This window comes from Pundamilia nyererei, unplaced genomic scaffold (assembly GCF_000239375.1).
Source record: "Pundamilia nyererei isolate P.nyererei 1_Seehausen unplaced genomic scaffold, PunNye1.0 scaffold00063, whole genome shotgun sequence".
Taxonomy (NCBI): domain Eukaryota; kingdom Metazoa; phylum Chordata; class Actinopteri; order Cichliformes; family Cichlidae; genus Pundamilia; species Pundamilia nyererei.
In genome coordinates, this window is record NW_005187464.1 from 988,157 (window position 1) to 1,008,836 (window position 20,680).

At 40.3% G+C, this 20,680-nt stretch overlaps 3 protein-coding genes across 3 annotated transcripts; all 3 read right to left on the reverse strand.

The window, feature by feature from the left end:
• Nucleotides 1–416: 416 nt before the first annotated feature.
• m17 (IL-6 subfamily cytokine M17) lies at nucleotides 417–1,857 on the reverse strand. Its single transcript, XM_005735215.1, has 3 exons — nucleotides 1,750–1,857; nucleotides 1,245–1,393; nucleotides 417–1,131 (listed from the first exon to the last, which is right to left on the reverse strand). Exons 1-3 carry the CDS (start codon nucleotides 1,802–1,804, stop codon nucleotides 670–672), a joined length of 666 nt encoding a protein of 221 aa, XP_005735272.1. The 5' UTR covers nucleotides 1,805–1,857; the 3' UTR covers nucleotides 417–669.
• A 4,194-nt stretch (nucleotides 1,858–6,051) lies between these two features.
• taok3b (TAO kinase 3b) lies at nucleotides 6,052–13,196 on the reverse strand. Its single transcript, XM_013911401.1, has 8 exons — nucleotides 12,402–13,196; nucleotides 11,577–11,813; nucleotides 11,304–11,432; nucleotides 10,990–11,193; nucleotides 9,554–9,793; nucleotides 8,836–9,048; nucleotides 8,533–8,715; nucleotides 6,052–6,402 (listed from the first exon to the last, which is right to left on the reverse strand). The coding sequence occupies exons 2-8, from the start codon at nucleotides 11,760–11,762 to the stop codon at nucleotides 6,241–6,243; spliced, it is 1,317 nt and encodes a 438-aa protein (XP_013766855.1). The 5' UTR covers nucleotides 11,763–11,813; nucleotides 12,402–13,196; the 3' UTR covers nucleotides 6,052–6,240.
• Nucleotides 13,197–15,390: 2,194 nt separating this feature from the next.
• LOC102214242 (heat shock protein beta-1-like) lies at nucleotides 15,391–18,541 on the reverse strand. The gene is made up of 3 exons (XM_005735216.1): nucleotides 17,905–18,541; nucleotides 17,745–17,808; nucleotides 15,391–16,615 (listed from the first exon to the last, which is right to left on the reverse strand). The coding sequence occupies exons 1-3, from the start codon at nucleotides 18,287–18,289 to the stop codon at nucleotides 16,456–16,458; spliced, it is 609 nt and encodes a 202-aa protein (XP_005735273.1). The 5' UTR covers nucleotides 18,290–18,541; the 3' UTR covers nucleotides 15,391–16,455.
• Nucleotides 18,542–20,680: the final 2,139 nt, after the last annotated feature.

The window sequence follows — 20,680 nt, forward strand, 5'->3', positions numbered from 1 at the left end:
CACACTATTAATGTAGTGCACAACTATTATCTGAACCACACACACCCACACCTTGTGACTAGCCAGACAGCCCGCCAGTTTCATGAAATCTTTCCTATCTGATGCAGCCTTGTCTTGAACACATGCGTCATTCAGAGTTGATATCACGCAGTCAGCGTCTCAGCAGCTTCCTGATTTTCTTTTAACCCCTCTGGATGGACTGATTCTGTGCAGATCACAAGCTGCAATGTTTTTTGTTTCCATCTTAACTTGTCAGAAGCAAAGGAAGAAGAATTATTATTGTAGAAACATCACTTTATCTTAGATTGTTGCCATGAAGTAGGTACCAGTATTGTATTAAACTCCATGCTTTTTTTTTTTTTCAGATGGTCTCTGACAAAAATGATTAAATGGATGCTGACCACATAGTACAGATGCAAAGTATTCTTTTAATTGTTGTGTGTAGCGCAAATAAGTTTACATCATCAACACAGGATTTTCCCAATGGCATTTTGCAAATTAAATACATATTGCATGGACATAACATTTCCTTAACAGCATGACAATTAACACAAAAGAAAATAAATATTAAATACCATAAATAAGCTTGCATTGACACTCCAGCCACTTTTACACTAACATTTGTTTTTCTCAGGAAATTGACTGTGTAAGGCCACCTTCTGGTCATCTTCAGAATGCATTGATTGGTGTCCTCTTCATGCACACTTTGCTTTTTAGAATCCTCAGTTCTTTGGAAACGTTTGACATGAAATCCTTGTAGGTCTTCAGGACCACGCAGCCGTACACCTTCTGCTGGAAGACGTTCTGAGCTGGTGGTAGTGTTGTCGGCCCCCCTGCCGGCTCAGGTATGGGCAGGTTTGGGAAGAGGCTCTGATAAAATGTGTTCATGAAACTGGCCAGACTCTCAGTGCGACCCCAGACTCTGGTGAGCTCTTTCAGGAGAGGGCTGCCAGGCGATTGTAAGTCTGTCTGCTGCTTGTATACACGTTTAAAATGTGGGAGGAAAGCTTGGAGATGCGTGTAGATGCTTGCTATCCTTGCTGGGGGATCCAGCCCAGAGATGTTGGGATCAGGGATGTCGTTCACCGACACCTTGCAGAAGAGCTCTGACATTTCCCCTTGAGCGGCTTTCTGCAAACAAGGGGAAAAAGGAAAGGAATCAGCCTACATAGCTTATAAGTGCACAAGTATATCTGCCAGTATACTGGTAAAGTAGAGCAGTTTTGTGCCTGTAGTCTACTCACATATGTCTTGATTAGGTCACCAGATTCCTTGTGTACAATTCTTGTGATCTTCAAAGTCTGCTGCAGGAGAGTCCCACACTGCTGATTCGTGCTTAATGCCACAGTTTTTGTTGAATCAACAGTCATAAGCAGCAAGAGAGACAGTAATGCTGAGGAGAAATGAGCTAGTCAGTTATGGTTATCCTTCATCACATTGGTGGGTTTAAGGGGATCTTTGCATAAAAACCAAAAAAGAGATTAATTTTTTTATTTTTTTTGTACACCAAATATGTGGCAAGTAAAAGCTTACGGTGCCATTTCCAATACTTTATGTAGCATTATGTTAAGAAACTAATAAGCATTGTAATTTCCTTTACTGACGCAGAAAACGACAAACTGCTCTTAGTTTCACAACAGCTGTAAATCGCTAAAAATAACCACATCCCTATTGGCAAGAAAAGATGCAAAAGTGTTCAGTGCTTTATATTTAAAGCACAAAAAGGAGACAAAAAACTATAAAACTTACTTGCTGCTGTTTCCATGAACTGCTGAAAATGCATATTCTTTACATGACCATTCATTCTCCTCTCGGTATCACAAGCAAATTGTGCGGACTTGTCATAATCACACTGCTTTAAAACTTTTTAAAGACAGAAACCGCACATTTGTCAGAGGAGGAAATGACGTACACTTGTGAGGCAACCAAATTTCCCAGAATTTCCTCCTTTCGTTCACATGTGCATTTTTTTTTTTTTACGCCTATAACAAGCAAAGTGGGCAATGTATCTAAATGCCTGCTCCCTTAATAGGCATGTTGGGGCATTGTCTGCTCGTTAGGACATGTATGGACATAGGGTTGTGGCATTTAAAATAGGACTTCCTTTTTTGTGCATGGAAAATAAACACTTATATTTATACATTTCAAGAAAACTGAAAGAGTAACCTGCAGAATTTAGAAAACAGTGTCATACATGAATGAAAATCCTATCAGGACTGAGGTCAACCTACACTTTTCACACATGCTCACCAAATTGCTTCCTACCACTCTTTAAATGGCAAGGGTGAGAAACTTGTCGGTGCGTGGAGGTAAAAGTGAGCTCATCACTGTCTGTGCAAAGCTGGGTGTTGATAATTTTTTTGTTTGTTTGTTTGTTTTATAGATCTGAAAAGAAACTTAACGTTTCTTATTTTCTATGTATAGGCATTCACGCAGGAGGAGTCTGATATTACTCAGGATCTTTCAGTTTGTGTTTAGCTTTCAGTGGCTTCGCTGGCGCAGGCATGACCCCAATGATTCAAAAACAAAACCACATGACTAAAGTGTCCTGCTGCTACCTGGCAAAGTTCACTCTGACATAACCAACAAATTCTAAGGTAGGTGCTGAGGAAATGTTATTTTTGTTTGGACCACAAATGTGAGGGGGGATTTTGAAAGCTGTTTCATATTGGGTTTTTTTTTCTACCTTCTGTTAAATTTGGTAAATAGTTCTCCTGAATTTCATCTCTTACTCCTAAATCCCCTCCTAAGACCACGTGTCTTTTTGCAACAATGTTTTCAAGCGGGTGTTTGCACAGGAAGCCGGCAGGGTCACAGGAAACAGGTCACATTTCTCAATCACAAATTTTCTGAGTGCGTAAAAGGACTGGGCCTGCTTAGGTAAAGCATGCGATCTGTTGCATGGGCTGACTTTAACACTGGATGATCTCACTGTGACATGCTAGTGTGGCGTGTCTTCCAGAGATTTATGAGTAAACATTAGACATCTCGCAGGATGGGAAAATATGAAAATAACATAAACTGGGCTTTTTTTGTTTTTGTTGTTGTTGCTAATCGTACAGTCATCCCCCAACACTTCTGCTTGGAGACACCCAATGACGTCTTTTTGGCTCACTATCTGCATCACTAGGTTTCATTTTAGGTCAGACTGCAGGTCAGAGGTCAGACTGCAGGTCAGACTGCAGGTCAGACTGCAGGTCAGACTGCAGGTCAGAGGTCAGACTGCAGGTCAGACTGCAGGTCAGACTGCAGGTCTGCAGGACAGAAAAGTGGCAATCTCCTCTGAGGTAAAAGCAACAGGTAAACTTTTCACTGAAAGTGAAAAAACCTCATTATGAGCTGGCACCATCCCTTTGTTTTCTGTTGATTATCACATTTTGGTTTCAATACCTTAGATGTATTATTGCTGAACTACTGACTACTTGAGAAAAATGAGGGGGAACTCAATGCGCCACATCCCTGTCAGCACTACTTCAGGTAAAATCTAACCACTCTTTTGCCACCTTCAGGGGGTTTCCAGTTACCCCAGGGGATTAAAGAGGGGTTGCGGCGAGACTGGCAACTGCTGCAACAGATGTCGGCAGTTCAAGGAAACTACAGTGAGATTCCTGCTCACATATAAAGTAGAGGCATGCTAAAAAATAAACCACACTCACTACCTAAATCAAGCAGGCTTTCCCTGAAACGTGAGGAACCTGGACGCTCTGCAGTGCAACTTCTCTCTCACTTCTTGCTCCAACTTCAGCTTTCTGTTTTCACAAGTTAACAAATGTGTGTTTGCGTGCTTGCAACCTACAGTAAATTATGATAAACAGCGTTTTATTTGATTTGATGTAGGTCACTGTGGTTATAATGCACTAAGAAAAGCAAAAGTGAGACGATTTGCACCACATGACAAAGCTTTACAAGAAAATTTAACCACAAATGATAAGAAATGCACTCTGACATGAGATGCAGGATGATAATTGAGAGTCCTTGTTTTCAACAGAATCTCTTTTATTTTTGTCTTTGAACTGCACAGGAAATGGTGAATAAAGTTCTTTAGGAAAGTCCCCTTTATTCTAACTAAATACATCTTTCTAGTAACATAAAAGTCACACAAATTGTAATTGTTTTGCAGCTCACAAACAAACTTATTCAAGCACCCCAACAGCACTTTTTAAAAAAATTGTGTCCACAAAGCTTTCAGTTACACGTGACCAAGACAAAAGGCCTTACTGCATATGAGAAATGCTGTCGACAAATTTCAGAAAGTTCATGAAAACGTCAAAGACTGTAAATCTTAGTGGAGCCGTTCGACCTTAGAAAACAAATTCAGAATTTAGGTGTAAAACAAGAGCATTTAAGTGCTATTGCGTTCCGACGCTGAATGCCATCGCGTTCGTCTGCTGTACCCCGGGGCGCGTCTTCTAGCGTTCAGCCCTGTGAGGAACATAACCAAACATTAATACAAGTTGTGGCTCTGACGTGAAAAGAAAAGAAAAAATGTAACAGGGTTGCATTCAAGACCACCACATTAAACAATGTTCCAAAAACTGTCCCATGATAAAATAGCATTTATTTTTCCATACATATACTTAATTTTCTTTTAAGAGGGTTTCACTGCATGGGGTACTCTAAATATGTCATGAGTGTTTGAAAAACATAGTAGTGTTTTGACTCAGAGTGGGGGCGTGGGTGGGGTTCAAAATGCTTTACATTTTGTAAAAATCAATCGTCTCTCCGAGACAAAACCCACAAGGCTAAAAGTGGCATTAGAAATTAAGCACCAAACAATTACCCTTCCATTCAGTAGAAATGGAATAATTGTGCAACCTGTTCAATGACCATAACAAAGATGGCAAAAAAAGATGTAAATCTTATCATTAGACAGTAATAAGGAGAATGCAATCCAGACCCACATGCTGTTGTCTGCTGTTGTGGCGTCGCTGATACTGATATATGAAGTCTGTGGTTCCATTCACCTCCATCTTTACAATCTCAAAGTCTAGTGATTTGACTTAGCAATATATTGAGCTATTGTATGACCATTTCTCTATATTATAAAACGAAAGAAAACGAAGCAAAATCTTTATCATTAGACTCTGGTATCAGTAACAGACGAGTGTCTCTGTATATTCTAGCTATGTTCTCATGTACAAATATTGATATCAAAAATTATACAGCACAATTCTCACCATTTTCCTTTACAAGAACTTTGATTAGTGAACATTAAATGATTCACAAGTTTAGATGAACTCAAAAACAAAAATGGTGCCGGCCTCAGTAGGTAAAATATAGATATAACAAACACGTAACTAAAATCTGCTTCAGGCACAACTTAAATAAAGGCATTTGTGAAAATTATCATATCAAATATGGCGCTTATGTCCAGTATCCATAGGCCTAAAAAAATGCTATGACCACTTTTATTTACAAACAGCTAAAATCTCTGACAGATTCATGCTTCACTTCACAACCTGAATTTGTCCTTAAAGTGCATGCAATAATAAGCAGTTTTACCAAGTGGGATCTTGAGTTGTGATAAGATAAATGGGCTGATCAAGCTTATGCCAATCGAGTCTACATATCAAATGAAAGAAAAGATCAGAACTGCCTAGAAAAGTGAGGGTCCACAGTATACTGTATGCATAAGCACAAAATGGAAGTATGACTGGAAAATAAAAAATAAAAAAACTCTGACTATCCAGTGACCCCATACAGTAATATTCACATTCAGAGAATAAAATAAAGAGAACAAAATGAAACTAGTAAAAAACAAAACAAAACCGAAACAAAGCAGCTTAACACCACGGGGGAATCCGTAGCTCACATTCCACAATGTCCCTCCATGTAACACACATTAAGCCTCATATGAACAAGATGGCTTTCTACTTAAACATACCAAAGTGCCCATTTTACTAAAATTTCCTGATTTATTCAATTCATACCAAAAGGAGAAAATGGCATGGAGGAAAGAGTCTTTTATTTCAGACACATAGGCTTTTGAGTTACACTGACTAGGTTTGACTTTTATTGACACGTTGTTGTGTAGATTCTTTTGTTTTACCCCCCCCACCCCCCCCACCCCCCTTTAAAGTTTCACAAAAGAGGCTCTCATTGCACGCAACACCCCAATTCAAAGATGCAATATCTAAGAGCAATGAAAAGTAATCCAGTTTTGTCACCCTGGGTGGGACAAACGGTCAAGTGGACGTGAAAAGGGCACGGATATGTTGTCCTTTAGAGATAAATCCACTTTCATCTGTTGTCTTCTTTGGGGAAGTCTATAGATCCCAGGCTTCCAAAGCCGAGGCTTCTACTTTCTGTGTCAAAAGCATTAATTTCTCTGTCCTGACGTTCCAACAAGTGCTTAATCCGTTCGGTACGTTCCTTCTGAAGTGCAGCCAGTTCCTCCTCAATCTGCAATGAAAACACAGCATGGTAAATGGAATTAGATTCATTTTACCTATTTTTTTTAATCTGTAATGGCATTATGGTTGGAGATGCAACAAGCACTGGTTAAATGTCGCCTATGCAAACGAGCTAAAGCTATCCAAAACTTGGAATCCAGCTGCCTCGGTATGAGCAAAGGATCAAAGCTGCCATGAGTGAAAAAAAGAAAAACGTTGACGTCCTCGTAAATGGTTAAGTTATAAACATAGTGAAAAATAATGTAAGTTTTGTTACATAAATCCACTGTATCTGCTTTTTTTTTTTTTTTGGTAAGGTCAAATATGTAAAGGTGAAGATCCCGTAACTTACTGCACTTTGAGGGGAATTGAATTCAAAATTGAAAATTGAATCATTTCTTTTATTATAATTACAATATCCTGTACTGAAGAAAAGTTTATTTTTCCTCATATATGCCGTCAATCATAGTTCTTAATAAGAAATTGAATTGGAAAAAAAGTAGGAGTAGGAGGAAAACTGGAAATCAGAATCAACCGCAAAAAAATTCAGCTGTTGCATCATAATTGTTGTCAGTAATTTCAACATGTTTACTGTATATAAAGATGTTGCAGAAACCTATTACTACATTTCCATTAAAATTCATATTTTTGTTCTGTTGATGAAAAACTGGGTCTTTATGGGTCTTTTTGGCTTCAGGTTCATATTTAATATCAGAAAAATGTTGGGTAGTGAAACACTTGCCCATTGAAGGCAGTGTAGACGATCAAGACAACACGACCAAAGGAGGAAAGAAAAACAAAACAAATCACACAAAAAAACACATAGGAAATGAAAAAGTAAAACGAAACTAGATTAAACTAGACATGGGAAGAAGGCATAGGAGGAGATAGGGCATAATGGGGGAACAAAAAACATATTGGAACCCAGAATTGAAGATTCATAAAAGTAAGGAAGTATTTGTAAATCAAAATGTAGATATTAAGCAATCTAAGAAGCAAACAGAAAAACGAAAGAAGGTCCTTAAAGGTCCAAAAACTGGAAACTCTGGGTCCCATGCTGGGTATAGACCTGGACATTTCAGAATTCCTTCTGCTACTTCTATCAGCAGTCACATCATCAATAAACATTAGTGACCCAGTGCTACGCAGCCTTACATGCACGCATTATAACACTGGCTTCACCATGAGTGACAGAAGATGTGGACTGCTTTGAATCATGAGCTGTTTCTCTCACTCACCCACACTTTTCTCTTCCCATCATTCTGGTAAAGGTTAATCTTGGTTTCATCCGTTTTATATGATTTTCAGCACTGTGCAGGTTCTTTGTGATGTTTTTTAGCAAAGTGTAATCTGAAGACTTCTTTTCTTAAACATGAAAATAATTCTATCACTGCCCACTTGATGGATTTATTTTGTTTTATCAGCCTAACCCTGGACTGCACCTCAGCATGATGTTTATTTTACAAATTATGGTCCAAGTTATTGTAAAATAGATGATAATGGAGGGGATACATGTGTCTGTGTAGTGTCTTCTTATCTTTTCACTGCTCACTTGTGTTGTCTGTTTTCAAAAAAGTAAAACACCAACAGACAAAATGACAAACTTCAGTTTGCAAAAAAGAGAATCCAGATGCCGTCATTTATGTACAGTGTGTGGCATTTTGTCATTTCAAGTATCAGACAAATAAAAACCAGAGAATTTCCTCCTTGGCCTGAGGAGGCAGGAATGTGTGACCCAGGTTTAACTATCTAAAACAGTACTTCATTCAAAACTATAAAGGCAGTTTCACAGTGTCATTAGAAGAAGACTCAAAACAACCACCAAATTATCTCCACAAGATGTTACGAAATTACTTTTTATGATCTTTCAGTTTGAACCAAAAGTGGTGAACAGAACAACGCTGTCATCATTAGAGCCCTGCCATGGCATGGATTTCCTATATTATGAATAAAACAATAAGCATATTTACCATGTCCACGGTGCACTTGACTACAAACTAGAGCGCCACTGTTATGCTGTTGTCAGCTGATAAATCGTCTCTCTGGACGCAGATCTGTCTACCTACCTATCTGGCATCATTTTCATAAAATATGGTATCATGCTGGATTTATTTTAGAATAGCTTTGATGCTAAACGTACCTTCTGTTCAAGGTGCGCTCTCCGTATGGAGACCTTCTGCTCAAGTTTCTGCTGCTCGCGCTCATGTTGGGTCTCCATCTGTGACTTGGTTTTTTTCTGGTAAGCGTCCAGGAGTTCCATCTCTTGCTTCAGCTGCTGCTTCAGAGCTTGGCACTCCGTTTCCTGCTCCGCTTCTAATCGCATCTAGAAACACGGCGAGACAGAGTTAGCGACAAACATCAGCGAGTGTGGCTGTTGAAATTCCAGGCTCTTGTGTTGACGAACGAGCCCCGTTTCAACTGTTTATAACAAACTGCTGCGTACCGCTTGTGAAGCCATCATCTCGTTGATGCTCTTCTCGTACTGCTCAGCCAGTATGGCCAACTTGCGTGTCTGCTCCTCTTTCAGGGCCTTCAGGATGGTTTTATGGTCACCTTTGGGAGACACCTCTAGCTGATGGTTCCTAAGAGCCTTGTACTGCTTATTCTGCACCTTACATGTGTCCTGAAACTGTTTTTTGATCTGCATCTCCAGTGTCTGCAACAGAGATAATGATTGAATGTTAGTCTCGTGCTCTTTTCTTGGTATATTTAAATTTAAAGCTGGTTCAGTTGGTTGTTCATAACTCAACTGAATGATTAGGCTTGTGGATTCAAAGCCTGAAGACTGCTCAGTCTACCCTTTCAAAGTATACAAAATAAAGTTGTATGAATAAATAAATAATTTGTTTGCAGCGCCCTTGAACATTTATTGTCATAAGTGGGCTTCTGACCACTGTGCTATTAGATAAAGAGAGACGAGATTTAAACTTGTGAACACGCATGTTTTGGAGGAAGCAGTTCTCATGGCAACGTGTTTAATGGTTTTCTACAGGTGACTACCAGGCTAAATATTTCAGTCAAGTTGAATGCTATGAATGCATTGCACAGCACTCGCAGAGCTTCAGCGTAAACGCATGACTTCATCAGGTTATTATGTAGATGTTCATGGGATGTAAACTCTCCACCACACAGAATAGCAGCAAAGAGTAAATCTCGGGCACCTTGAGGTTTCTGGGCTGCTGTCGTTGCTCCAGAGTGTGTTTTCTGTGCAGTTCCCTTTGCCGACGGTTATTGTACTCCTCCTGGTTTTCAAGCTCTGTCTGGTGCTGCAGCCGCATGAGTTCGATGCGCAGCTTCTGGAGCATCTGCAGCTGCCTGCGCTCCAGGTCCTGGGTGGACTCATCCTGCCGGATCATCAGGGCATGTTCCATCTCCTTCTGGGTCCTCTTCTTGTTCAGCTCCTGGGACACGAAAATGGACCATTTTGAAAGACAGTATTAATTTGTCATATATCTTAATACAAGTTTTCTTCTTTTTCTTTTTTAATTTTTATTATTTTTGATTTAATGTTAAAACTTCTATTTATCTCAATGTGTTTCTCTTTGCTGAAATACATGAAAACTATGTAAGTGACATGCAGTTACAATGCCAGTACTTCCCTGGGAAACCCTTTTCCACTGTGGAAGAAAAAACCTTGCACTCTGTACAACACCTGGAGTTTTGAGTTTTTTAACCTTTTCTTGGTTGTTATCATTAATTGTTAAATTAATGCCTCAGAGTTTTTATACCGTTGGTGAGTGCACCAGAAGATATCCCTTTATGAATGATATCCTATGATCTATAATTGTCATTAATGTAAATAAGTATACATTATCCAAGAAATTACTAACAGTAAAAATAACTCTTAGTTGCTTCCTTCAAGCTACAAAAAGTTGTTGTGTCCACAAAGCTTCTGAAAACAGAAACAATCATCCCAAAAGCGGGTGACTGTGAACGCTGTTTCATGGTGGTATAGTCTTCTTCTTTCGGCTGCTCCCTTTAAGGGTCGTCAGAGTGGATCGTCTTCCTTCCTACCCGATCCCTGGTATCCTCCTCTGTCACACCACCCCTTTGCGTGTCCTCTTTCACTTCCTCTGTGGACCTTCTCTGAGGTCTTCCTCTCTTCCTGCATTGCAAGAAGAGAGGAAGACCTCACTTCCTGCATTGCAAGATTGAGATGTCCAAACCCTCTCAAGCTTGACTGCCTCTCTAACTTTGTCTCCAAACTGCTCAACCTGAGCGTTCCCACTGATGTACTCATTGCTAATCCTGTGCATCTTGGTCATTCCCAGTGAAAATCTTAACGTCTTCAGCTCCAATGTTTCCAAACCATACATCACAGCAAGTCGTGCTTTCATCTTGTAAACCTTCCTTTTCTTTCTCGCTGCTATCCTTCTGTCACAAATCACCTCTCACACTCATCTCCACCCACTCCACCCTGCTTGCACTCTCTTCTTCACCTCTCTGTCCGTTGCTTTGGATGGTTGACCCCAGGCATTTACACTCATCTACCCTCTGCTCTTCTCTCTGCAGCTTCACTGTTACACCATCCTCCCTCTCATTCACAGTCTTGGTGGCACACAATGTTACGTAACATCAGGATATTGTATTACTGTACCTCTCTCAGTTGCTCTTGTTCAAACTCATGTTTCCTGAGCAGACTCCGGCGTTTCAGAGCCCTGCAGCTGCGATCGTACACCAGCCTCTGCTGGGCCAGCAGGTGAGCTTCCTCCTCAGCCTGAGAGCGCTGCATTGTTTCTTTGTGCCTCGACAGACGCTCCTGCTTTTCCTCCTTGGGTATACAAGGGTCATTGTCCATCTCCTGCAACACAGCACAAACCGTGTGAATGGACTTTGGACAAAGCGAAGATTTTCTCAAAGAACACATGCTTCGCGTGCAACTTCAGAAACTTATTTGTTGATGATATTTACTTCCTTGATCTTGTCTTTGCAAAGCCTGTATTCCTTTTTCTGGTTTTCTAAGAAAGAAGTCAGCTCTTTCTTTTGCTGAGCAACAATCTGCTGCTGGATCCTCCTCTCTTCTGCTGCAACTGACTTCATCTGTGAAGACACATTCAAATAATCAGATTATCACCTTTTTATAGAATCCCTTCCTTACGTAGACACAAGTGCAGCTCAGAGTGAGTTACATCACTCTTTAGTTTTCATCTCATTCACAAATAACACCTGCTGCTGAGGCTGTACCTCTTTGTCTGTTTGAGCAACATGGCGTTTGGCCAGTCTTTCCAGCTCAATGTAAGTGTTGTTCGCATGTGTCTCCAATTCCTTCTGCAGCCGGAGCCTATGCTCATCCATCTCGGCCTTTAGCCTGTTCTCCAGGGCGATCAGCTGCTTCTGGTGCTGTCGCCGCATGCGCTTATACCCAGACATCTGCACCCGCAGCTCAAAGTCCTGCTCATGCTCCTCGATCTACCTGATGCCCTACATGGAAGAATATGGGAAGCAGGAAGTGAAAGAAATCGAGCAGCCAGAAACATGAAGCCACACATCGTACAGAAAATACAAACTGCAAACTAAAAAGCAATCAGAAGCCAGATCAGTAAAAATCCATAACAACATCTTTTTGTTTGTTTGTTTAATCATCCGAAATTTGTAAGATGCCACTATTCAGGAATCAGCACAACAATCTAAGATGACTGAGAGAAAATTCAACCTTTTACAATCAGCGAGAAAAAAAAAAGCAAATAAACTAAATCTCACTGGTAAAAGACATCAAACGGTCATTTACATGGATTACACATAAACGCAATACACACACTTCAAAGCAGGGGCAGAGAGGGAAGCTGAGGATGGAAAAAATGACATCCATTAACAGGATCTGGTTGCCATGACTACAGATGTACAGCTGAGAACACAGACATCCCTTCCCTCCCTCCTCATCCTCGCGCCGCCAAGCACGCACACACAAGCTAGCGCACACACGCACGCGCAAACACACTCGTATTTTTATTGTTATTATTGTCAGTATTATTTGCTCTACGCAAACGGCGGTGAGAGGGAGTTGCGTACCAAAGATGCTGATTTGATGGTGGCAATGTGTTCACAGATCTTGCAGTCGAGAGACCGGCTCTTGCGAGAAGTAGGCCGCAGCTCTGGCCTGGTGTCCCTGTGCACAGCCTCATCCCTCACGCAAGCATGGTCCTGCAGGGAGGGAGGAAAAGGGGGAGATAGTGGGGCTGGGTACTTCCCAGGCCCTCCGCACTCGCTGTTTCTGCTAGAGCCGCTATTACTGCCGAATCGCCCTGAATGCAGCACAAATCCAGCCTTAAATGCATCCTTCCCCTGCTTGTTCCCCCGCTACTGGCTGCAAGTCCTTGCTAAGAGAGAAAAGGGCATTGCCAAACAATTGCAGGCAGCACCGAGAAGGCAGCCACTAGATGAAGTCGCTCTTTTTTTTTCTTTTTTTTTCTGGCGTCCCCCTCTTTCCAAAGAGGAGGAACCGAATGGCTCCGGTGGATACGGGTGAATTATGCAATGCCTACCATTGATGATAATCGGAGAAAGACGGCACAGAGATGTCTTTTACAGCCACTCTTCTTTTCCGTTTCACAATGCCAGAGATGTTTGGGAGGAAATATAGTTTCCCTGCGTTCCTGTGGTCGCATGTAGTGCCATATTTGAAATGCTTTGAATCAGATAAGGCACATCCAAACATGGTTTTCCCTCGAATATGTCGCCCGACGATCCGTTTGTATTCCACTCGAATTTCTGTCCTACATTTACAGCGCACTTGGTCATGGTAGGTGGTTCTGGTGCCTTCTATTCATCTCTTTGCTCTGTCCCTCTTCTACACTCCCCCTTCCTTTAAAGAGACACCACAATACTACTGGCACATCTCAACACTGGTGAAGTCATTTCACACAAGAAGGGATGTTCAAACAAACATGCATATGCAGGTGTTCGTAAAGGTACTCGCATCAGTTATTATCATCAGAGCATCTTCTTGAAATCATAATGAAGAGACAGTGGGGCATTAGACAGCATTAAAATTCTATAATGACTTTTACGCCTTTTGAATAAAACTGTCTGATTTTATTTCATCGGAAGTAAATGATTAATTATGTTAATTGTTGCAACAATTCTGTAGCTGTCTGTAATTTGCAGTATAGGTAGAGTAACGAAAAACACTGATGGGTGCTATTATTCCTGCCAGTACTCCATGTGGATGCTGGAGGGAGACAGAGGGCATAGATTTGGGGGTGGGTGGGGGTCCCTCTCCGTGGTGCTGAAGGGGCAACCTTCCAGAGAAGAGGCGCCAGAAACTGCAGTTCCGCTAGTGGCCACTGGAGGCTGGCTCCAGAAGTGAGTCGATCCCCGTGGGCTCCCGTGTTAAAATATTCAACTTTAGAGCATTTAAAGGCATGATTACCACCTGGTAAAGAAATCAGTTTTGGCCTCTGTGAGTAGTTTTCCCCTCATAACAACTCTAAGGCTGGTGATAGAGAGTGTGGAGATGATCACTTTAACTATGACATCTTCAACCAATCTAGGAACCTTGTCTCAGCCGTTTGTTCAGCCTAACGGACAGACTTTTTGAAGTAATTTTCTTATCATGCTGTCAGCCACCAACAAAATTCTGATACAATCCTGGAAGTCTGAGACACCTCCAATATTCAATAGGTGGCTAAAGGGATACACTTAGAAATACAGCAGATGTAGATAGAGCAGGTGTCTTTCAGAAAATTTGCTTACCAATTATCAGTCTAATCGCAAAGTTATATTGAATCCTTTTTGGTCCTGCATATTAACAATAACAGTTGTACTATGAACACTTTTAATTCAAGTAATAATGTATCCTAGTTTATATGTGAGCCTCCGACCATTGTTCAGTTGGTTTTGCGTACCTTTATCTTCTAGGTCTGAAAAAACAATAAAGAAATGGTTAAAACAAATGACTGACACGTGCCCTAACACTGGCAGGTGTTATGACCTTTATACTAATACTAGGGCTTGATACATGCTACAGACCATCCAGGAAGTTTTTACTTTTTATAAGCCTGTTAAACACTAATGTGTCTGTGCATTGTAACCATACAGTTTATGAATGCACTTTGCTAATCAAGCTAGCTAGCATTATGCACTATGTGTGAAAGAAGTGAAAGATGAGAGACATTTTTTCCTGTTCATTTGCAGATGCTTCCAGTGGTTTAGTGGTTGATAAATTTGCTTAGAAAGCAAAAGGTCAATAGTTTACTTCCACTTTGGAAACTCCAAACGGGTTGGGTCAGGAAGGACATCTGGTGTAAAACTGCCAAATCAAGCATGCCTATGACAAGGGAGCAGCTGAAACAACTTTTAGAGTTTATTGGTAAAAGACCCCAAAGATTTGGCTGATTTGTTTCAACTGTTAGTACATTTTGTTTTTAGCTTGTTTTTTCTAAAGTTAGCATCATATTTAATATTTGAATTACGCATGCACTTTGTTACCAAATTAGCTACATGTTAGCATTAACACCGGGTAAATCCCAGGATCTACCCTTCCCTCCAATAATGCTCATGATGGAGTTAACAGACAATCATGCCAGAAACCAAACTCAAGTATTTAAAAAAAATGGTAAAAAGAAATTTGAGTGGCAGCCGAATTAAATTTTATTTTTTAAATGTTGACTTTCTCTAGTTTTGAACTGGCTTTACACATTGGTAGTAAATGCTAGTAAAGGACAGTTCTTTTCACAATTTGTATCTTAAGTACATATAATTAACAGTATTTTCTATTTCAGAAAAAGCATGCTGACTGCCATTCATCTGTTTCTTTGTGACACTTGCTTTGCCGCTTTCTACTGATCAAATGACGCTCACAAAAATGTCAAAATCTCGTACTTTCTCTGTGTCTTCTGTTTTTTCACCCCACACATTTGTCATGTAATATTCTGTTTCAACAGTAGATGTCACCCTTGACTTCAGCATGGGGACAGACTTTTTTAGACACTTTCAAGTCAAGATGAAACTGCCACTGTGTTGTGCAACTCTTACTCAGGAAAAAAAAGTCACACCCAAATGTGTGCAGAAATATTTATTGTAGCAAGCTCAACATCACCAAGAACATGACAATGACCACACGTGTTGTCGGGATCTATTATTGCCGAGCTCTGAAGGCTGTGAACTGATGGAGAATTTTAAATGGAGTCTATGAGCAACACTGCTCGTCTCCTATGAACCTTTTGGTCTGTAGACCATTAAAGAGAAGTAAGTCTGTCCTCCCACAGTATGAGCTAGGGGATGTCCCTACAGATTGCCTCACAAATTGCACACACCGAGCCACCACATTGCCGTAAGAGTCCCAGATAGCAGACAAATCTTGGCTACGTTTGGGGAGAGCCTGACTCACCCTAAGTTGGCATGGCCCTATCTTAAATGGACTGGAGAAGAAAAGCAACATTACACATCACTTTTTCCATTTAGTGTTGATGAATAGCTTTATTTTATTTTTTTATTTGTAGCTTTTGCTCGTTATTTTATGTATGTATTATAAATCTTTTTAAAAACGAATACTGTGCAACAAGCTTCTAACCTGGAAGGCGTACCCAAGCTGAATAGGTGGTCTTAGAGAAGAGCTGTTTATAAATCTCTACATAATGAAAGAAGTCTCATGAGGAGGAAATAAATTCCCTAATGTGACTCTAAGAAGAACTTCAATGCCCTCTTGTGGACTGTTTGACAAGAATTTTCTGCATACCTTAAGAAGCACAGCTACTACAGATTAAACTGATTTCTCTTCATCCTGCAATCTGCCAAAGTAAGAATGCATTTATGAACAGAGGATGATGTTTGTTTGTTATTTTCATTTGTTAGGGATTATGTGATATCAGGACAGCTTTATAATGCTGCTTCGTCAAGAAACCATCATATCAAGTTTCAGGTCAAACTCATAAATCTAATCTTGATCTGAAAACATATGAAGTGTCACATTATTATGTTGAACAGTATGAAATGTTCTCTAGTGGAAATAAACCAGCCTGGTTAGTAAATTTGCAATGCTAGAACAATTACGTTTTCTCTTTAGGTCAGTGCTGCAAAGGTTGCTACACATAACCTGAGCTACATCAAGTTCTGCTCAGTGGTTTCACTTTTGTTCATCCTGCTTCTGTCTGATCTGAACTGGTATGACAATCTCATTGCCTGGGATGCTGCTTGAGGTCCCTGGCACGGGGGCCTCTACAGACAGGACTCCATCTGCAGACAGGGATGAACTGATCTGCTGCAAGTCAACCCCCTGTGGCAACCTTAATGAAATGAAAAGAAAGTTGGTAAGCAACTAACAGAACAGTGTATTTGTAACATATATATGTTTAACACATTTTGAGATACTAATTAAATAGATTACAACCTATATATATATATCAATGAACTCTATTATTGCTGCAGAATCATCTGTGTATGTCTTGAGCAATAGCCATCCAATAGTTTCTGAAGGTCTTTCAAAGTTTTTCCTTTGTTAAGCTGATATATCTCAGCCTATAGTGTGCAGTGTGTCCTTAAAAAAGTTGAGGAAATTGAAAAACCAGAGGACAAAAGAAGAAGTGGCAAGCATAAAACACCGTCTAAAGCAGAAGACCGGTATCTGAAAATGATGTCCTTAAGAAACAGGGGGAAAATCCAGCAGAGACGAAACGTAGGACCTAACGGGTGCAACTGATCCTTCTGTTGATTTGCGTGTTCACCAGAGCCCGGACCTAAATGTTATTGAAGCAGTGTGGACTTATGTTAACAGAGAAGAGAACAAAAGGCAGCCAACATCCAAAGAAGAGCTTTGAATGTCCTTCAAGAAGCCTGGAGAACTGTTCCTTAAAACTGCTTAAAGAAATTCTCAGAAAGCTTCAAACTGTGTAGACAGATAAAAGTAGTCATACTAAATATTGACTTCCAAGCTCATTCGAATGATAAAAACTCTGAACGGAAAACTCTTATATACTTAATGTTTGCATGTATGTTTTAATGGGGCTGTTGTCCACATCGGCAAACTCCATACCCGATACGCACGTGTTTTTATGGTGTGAAGATATGAAGTTTCATGTGCTTCTCTGTGCTGAGGTGTGGGTTTTTTCTGTTCTCAAACTGCTCTCCTGTAGGAGCTCAGTCTGAGAGTTCTTTTTCTCCTTGTCTCCCCTCATGTATTGTATTTCATTGTTTTTCTTACCATCCTACCTGTTTCCGATCTGTCTTCCCAATGTGATGTAATGCATTTATGGTTGGAAGGGGTCAAATTTTCACTGCAGGTAACATGTATGTGTAACATTGCATGTGACAAATAAAGGCTTGATTGATTGATTGATTAGTAAATCACTACAGCTATTTCCCAATTTCCAAGAAAAGATAAATAGAAATGACTCACAGTGTTCTCTGACAACCTACTTGTATTTACGAGTGAAGCACCTTGAAACCAGTCCATGCTCATCCTGTCTTTCTTCGTGGGTTCCTTGAAATGAAAAAGAAGCAAACAAAAGTGCTTTTTACACTTTTCATCACGTATTTCATCATAAATCTATCTTATGATCAAAAAAACTGACACTACCTGATATTTGTAAATAGCCCTCTTTGGTTGTGATTGTAATCTCTTCAGGCGAGAAGTGATTAACATCCAGATTAATCTTCCAGCTGTTTGGCCCTGTTTGGATCTCTGATACTCCACTTGTCAGTTGTCTCAATCCCTTCTGGTCTGTGGGTCGCATACCAATAAATGGGGGGAGAAGGGGACTTTGTGTGTACCCTGGCCATGAGAAAGATGCCAGTCTCTTCTTCGCCCAGTCTAGCCAGTCCAGATCACCGGGCTCCAGGAAGGGTGGAAGACCAAAATCCTGAGCAAAGATACGGCTCGGCTGTGTCCAGTTTGGAAAAGGATCCCATTCCACATCTCGGCGGAAAATTGGACGGGATAATATTTTATTTTCTTCACCCATATCCTAGAAAATCAGATCAATATGAAGGAACCGGTCTGCAAAGAGTATCACTACACTGTGACAAACAAGTCTCGTCTGATCACCAAGATCCAAACAACAGAGCAGCTGTATTTTTATTGCCTAACAGAAAGTGTGCAGGAGGTCCAAGGAAAGGCGTTCTTTGGCATCTGCATGGTCAAGTCTCACACTTTAAATACCCGGGTGGGTCATTTTAACACTTGCGTGGCAGTAAGAGTGATCTAAAGGATGAGAATGATTTATGAGATGAGCTGGGAGTTACTCCTCTGTTGCCCGGGACATGGAGGGGATAATGCTAATCATTTGTATTTATATCTCTGGAGTGTCTGTGGCAAGTTGTTGGTGAATGACTCTGGAAGCAAGGTTATTCAGCAGAGGCCTCTGCAGTCTTGTCACATACTGGTGCTCTTTGTCCAAAGAAACTACAGCCTTGGGTTGCGTGAGGGAACAGCACGTACATTCAGAGTAACACAGTAAACAACAGTGTTACGTTCACTTTCTGAACCCAAGATTGACTTGAAAAGATGAGATCAAATCGAGAACAATAACGCGATAAACGTGTGGGACAAACTGTTGTTTACCACAAACTAAAGACGTGTTTACAGCCAGGACAAAGCGACAGACTGAGAGACTGACGCAGTGGAGTGGTTGTGAGGAATTTCACATGCACAGATGAATCTGGGCAACAAGGGTGATATGCTGAACAAATAATGAACCGAGCTTGAGATTCATAAATCAACCAGGCATCTGAGGTGGAACTTTACTAATGAATTTATTAATGAGGAAATATCTGAAATCTTTTAAGAGCAAGAAGTCAAATTATCCCCAAAGGGCAGTTAAAGTGTATTTTAAGGACTGGAAAGTTGACATTACATTTATGGATAATCTGAGAATAAATACAGAAAGTTATTATTAGTACTCATATATAGGTATGACTAAAACAATCAGGACTAAATATAATCATTCTTAGGCATACACCTGAGCTGTAAGATGCCACGTCTTGGATTTAGTTGCTCTTAACATGTTATAATATTGTTTTCACCATACCAGTGTAAATGTACAGCACTGCAAAAGGCTCAGAAACTCACAGTAACAATGCGATGTTGGGTCTGAGTCATGTGTGTGTGCCAAAAAACTGTGGTTAGTTTGATTCAAGAATAAGATTCACCTTCTCATATTATATTTTAATACAGTTTAAAAACAAACAAACAAAAAAAAACACAATAGCCAACTGTATAAGAGCATTTATTAACATTTAAGAAATACACAACCAAGAAAGTGCAGCGTTTTCTTTGACTTTTCAACACAAACGGAGGTTAAATGTGTTGCACTGTAGATACTAACTGTGCAGAGGAACCTGTTCCCACAGGAGCAGCTAATCAACAGACAAAGCAACTGTTGGAGCCCCGGGTCCAACGAGTTGGTCGCCCGAGGACTGACAAACTTTAAATTGTCCAAAGTTTGCAATGGCAGTAGGAGAGACCTGACATCCATAAGGGGGACACACATAACTCCATCCAGCCCTGCTTCAAATACTGTGCGCAGTTCTGTTTAAACAAACCTAACAAAAGGCAACAAAAGCAACTCAGCGACTATGAAGAGAAGTTATCTTATTGGGAGTGCTTAAAAATAGTGTTACACAACTACGTGCTGCTAATCAAGCCTTAAATATGGGGGCAGACACTTGTTTAACACATCAAACGTTTTCTTTTGTTTACCATAATTTAACTTAGCCAGCACAGGAGCCTGGTGTGTCCAGCTCTGCCTGAAATACCTGGGAGTCAGAATCACGACAACAGCAGTCAACTTATTAGTGTAGACAGGAGGCTGGAAGTATATAGAAGCTAGCAGTTATAGTATTAACAGTTCACATGCAGTCGACTTGGTCTTGGACATTGTTAATAAATAGACATAGCCTCTTCCATTTCTAGATTAATGTTTTACCCATTACCTGTTTAGCTAGATTAATGTTTAATCTACATTTATAGCTGTGTCATTGTGGATTCTCCCCTAAGCTCTAATGACTCTCCGTTTCTGCTGAGTGTTCATCTTTTCTGAAATTGAAAGGGATACAAAATAAAAGTTAACTCAACTTTCACTCAGCAACAGGTACTATAACATAATCCTGATAAAATGAGTGCATATCATCACTTTATTCATCCACTAATAAGATTAAGTAATATCTTACTGTACCTTTTACGTTTTCTGGAGTGGAGCACGATTACTGTTATGATCACAATTAGCGTCAGCGCTCCGATGACTGAACCAGCCACAATCCCTGCGGTATTACCTGAAGGCACAGATTTAAATCAGACTCTTTTCCCACTGAGTCAAGTTATCCAGGACAAATGGGGGAAAATGGGACTTGATTGT

Excerpts from the sequence above, each read along its gene's own strand:
- m17 (XM_005735215.1), bottom strand. The coding sequence starts at position 1,804 with ATGAATGGTCATGTAAAGAATATGCATTTTCAGCAGTTCATGGAAACA. Across the intron at positions 1,394-1,749 it reads GTTCATGGAAACAGCAGCAA|CATTACTGTCTCTCTTGCTG; the intron begins GTAAGTTTTATA and ends ATTTCTCCTCAG. Across the intron at positions 1,132-1,244 it reads GTGACCTAATCAAGACATAT|AAAGCCGCTCAAGGGGAAAT; the intron begins GTGAGTAGACTA and ends CCTTGTTTGCAG.
- taok3b (XM_013911401.1), bottom strand. The coding sequence starts at position 11,762 with ATGTCTGGGTATAAGCGCATGCGGCGACAGCACCAGAAGCAGCTGATC. Across the intron at positions 8,716-8,835 it reads AGATGATGGCTTCACAAGCG|ATGCGATTAGAAGCGGAGCA; the intron begins GTACGCAGCAGT and ends CCGTGTTTCTAG. Across the intron at positions 6,403-8,532 it reads GAGCGCACCTTGAACAGAAG|ATTGAGGAGGAACTGGCTGC; the intron begins GTACGTTTAGCA and ends TTTTCATTGCAG.
- LOC102214242 (XM_005735216.1), bottom strand. The coding sequence starts at position 18,289 with ATGGGTGAAGAAAATAAAATATTATCCCGTCCAATTTTCCGCCGAGAT. Across the intron at positions 17,809-17,904 it reads GGGCTATTTACAAATATCAG|GAACCCACGAAGAAAGACAG; the intron begins GTAGTGTCAGTT and ends TTTCATTTCAAG. Across the intron at positions 16,616-17,744 it reads TGCTTCACTCGTAAATACAA|GTTGCCACAGGGGGTTGACT; the intron begins GTAGGTTGTCAG and ends CATTTCATTAAG.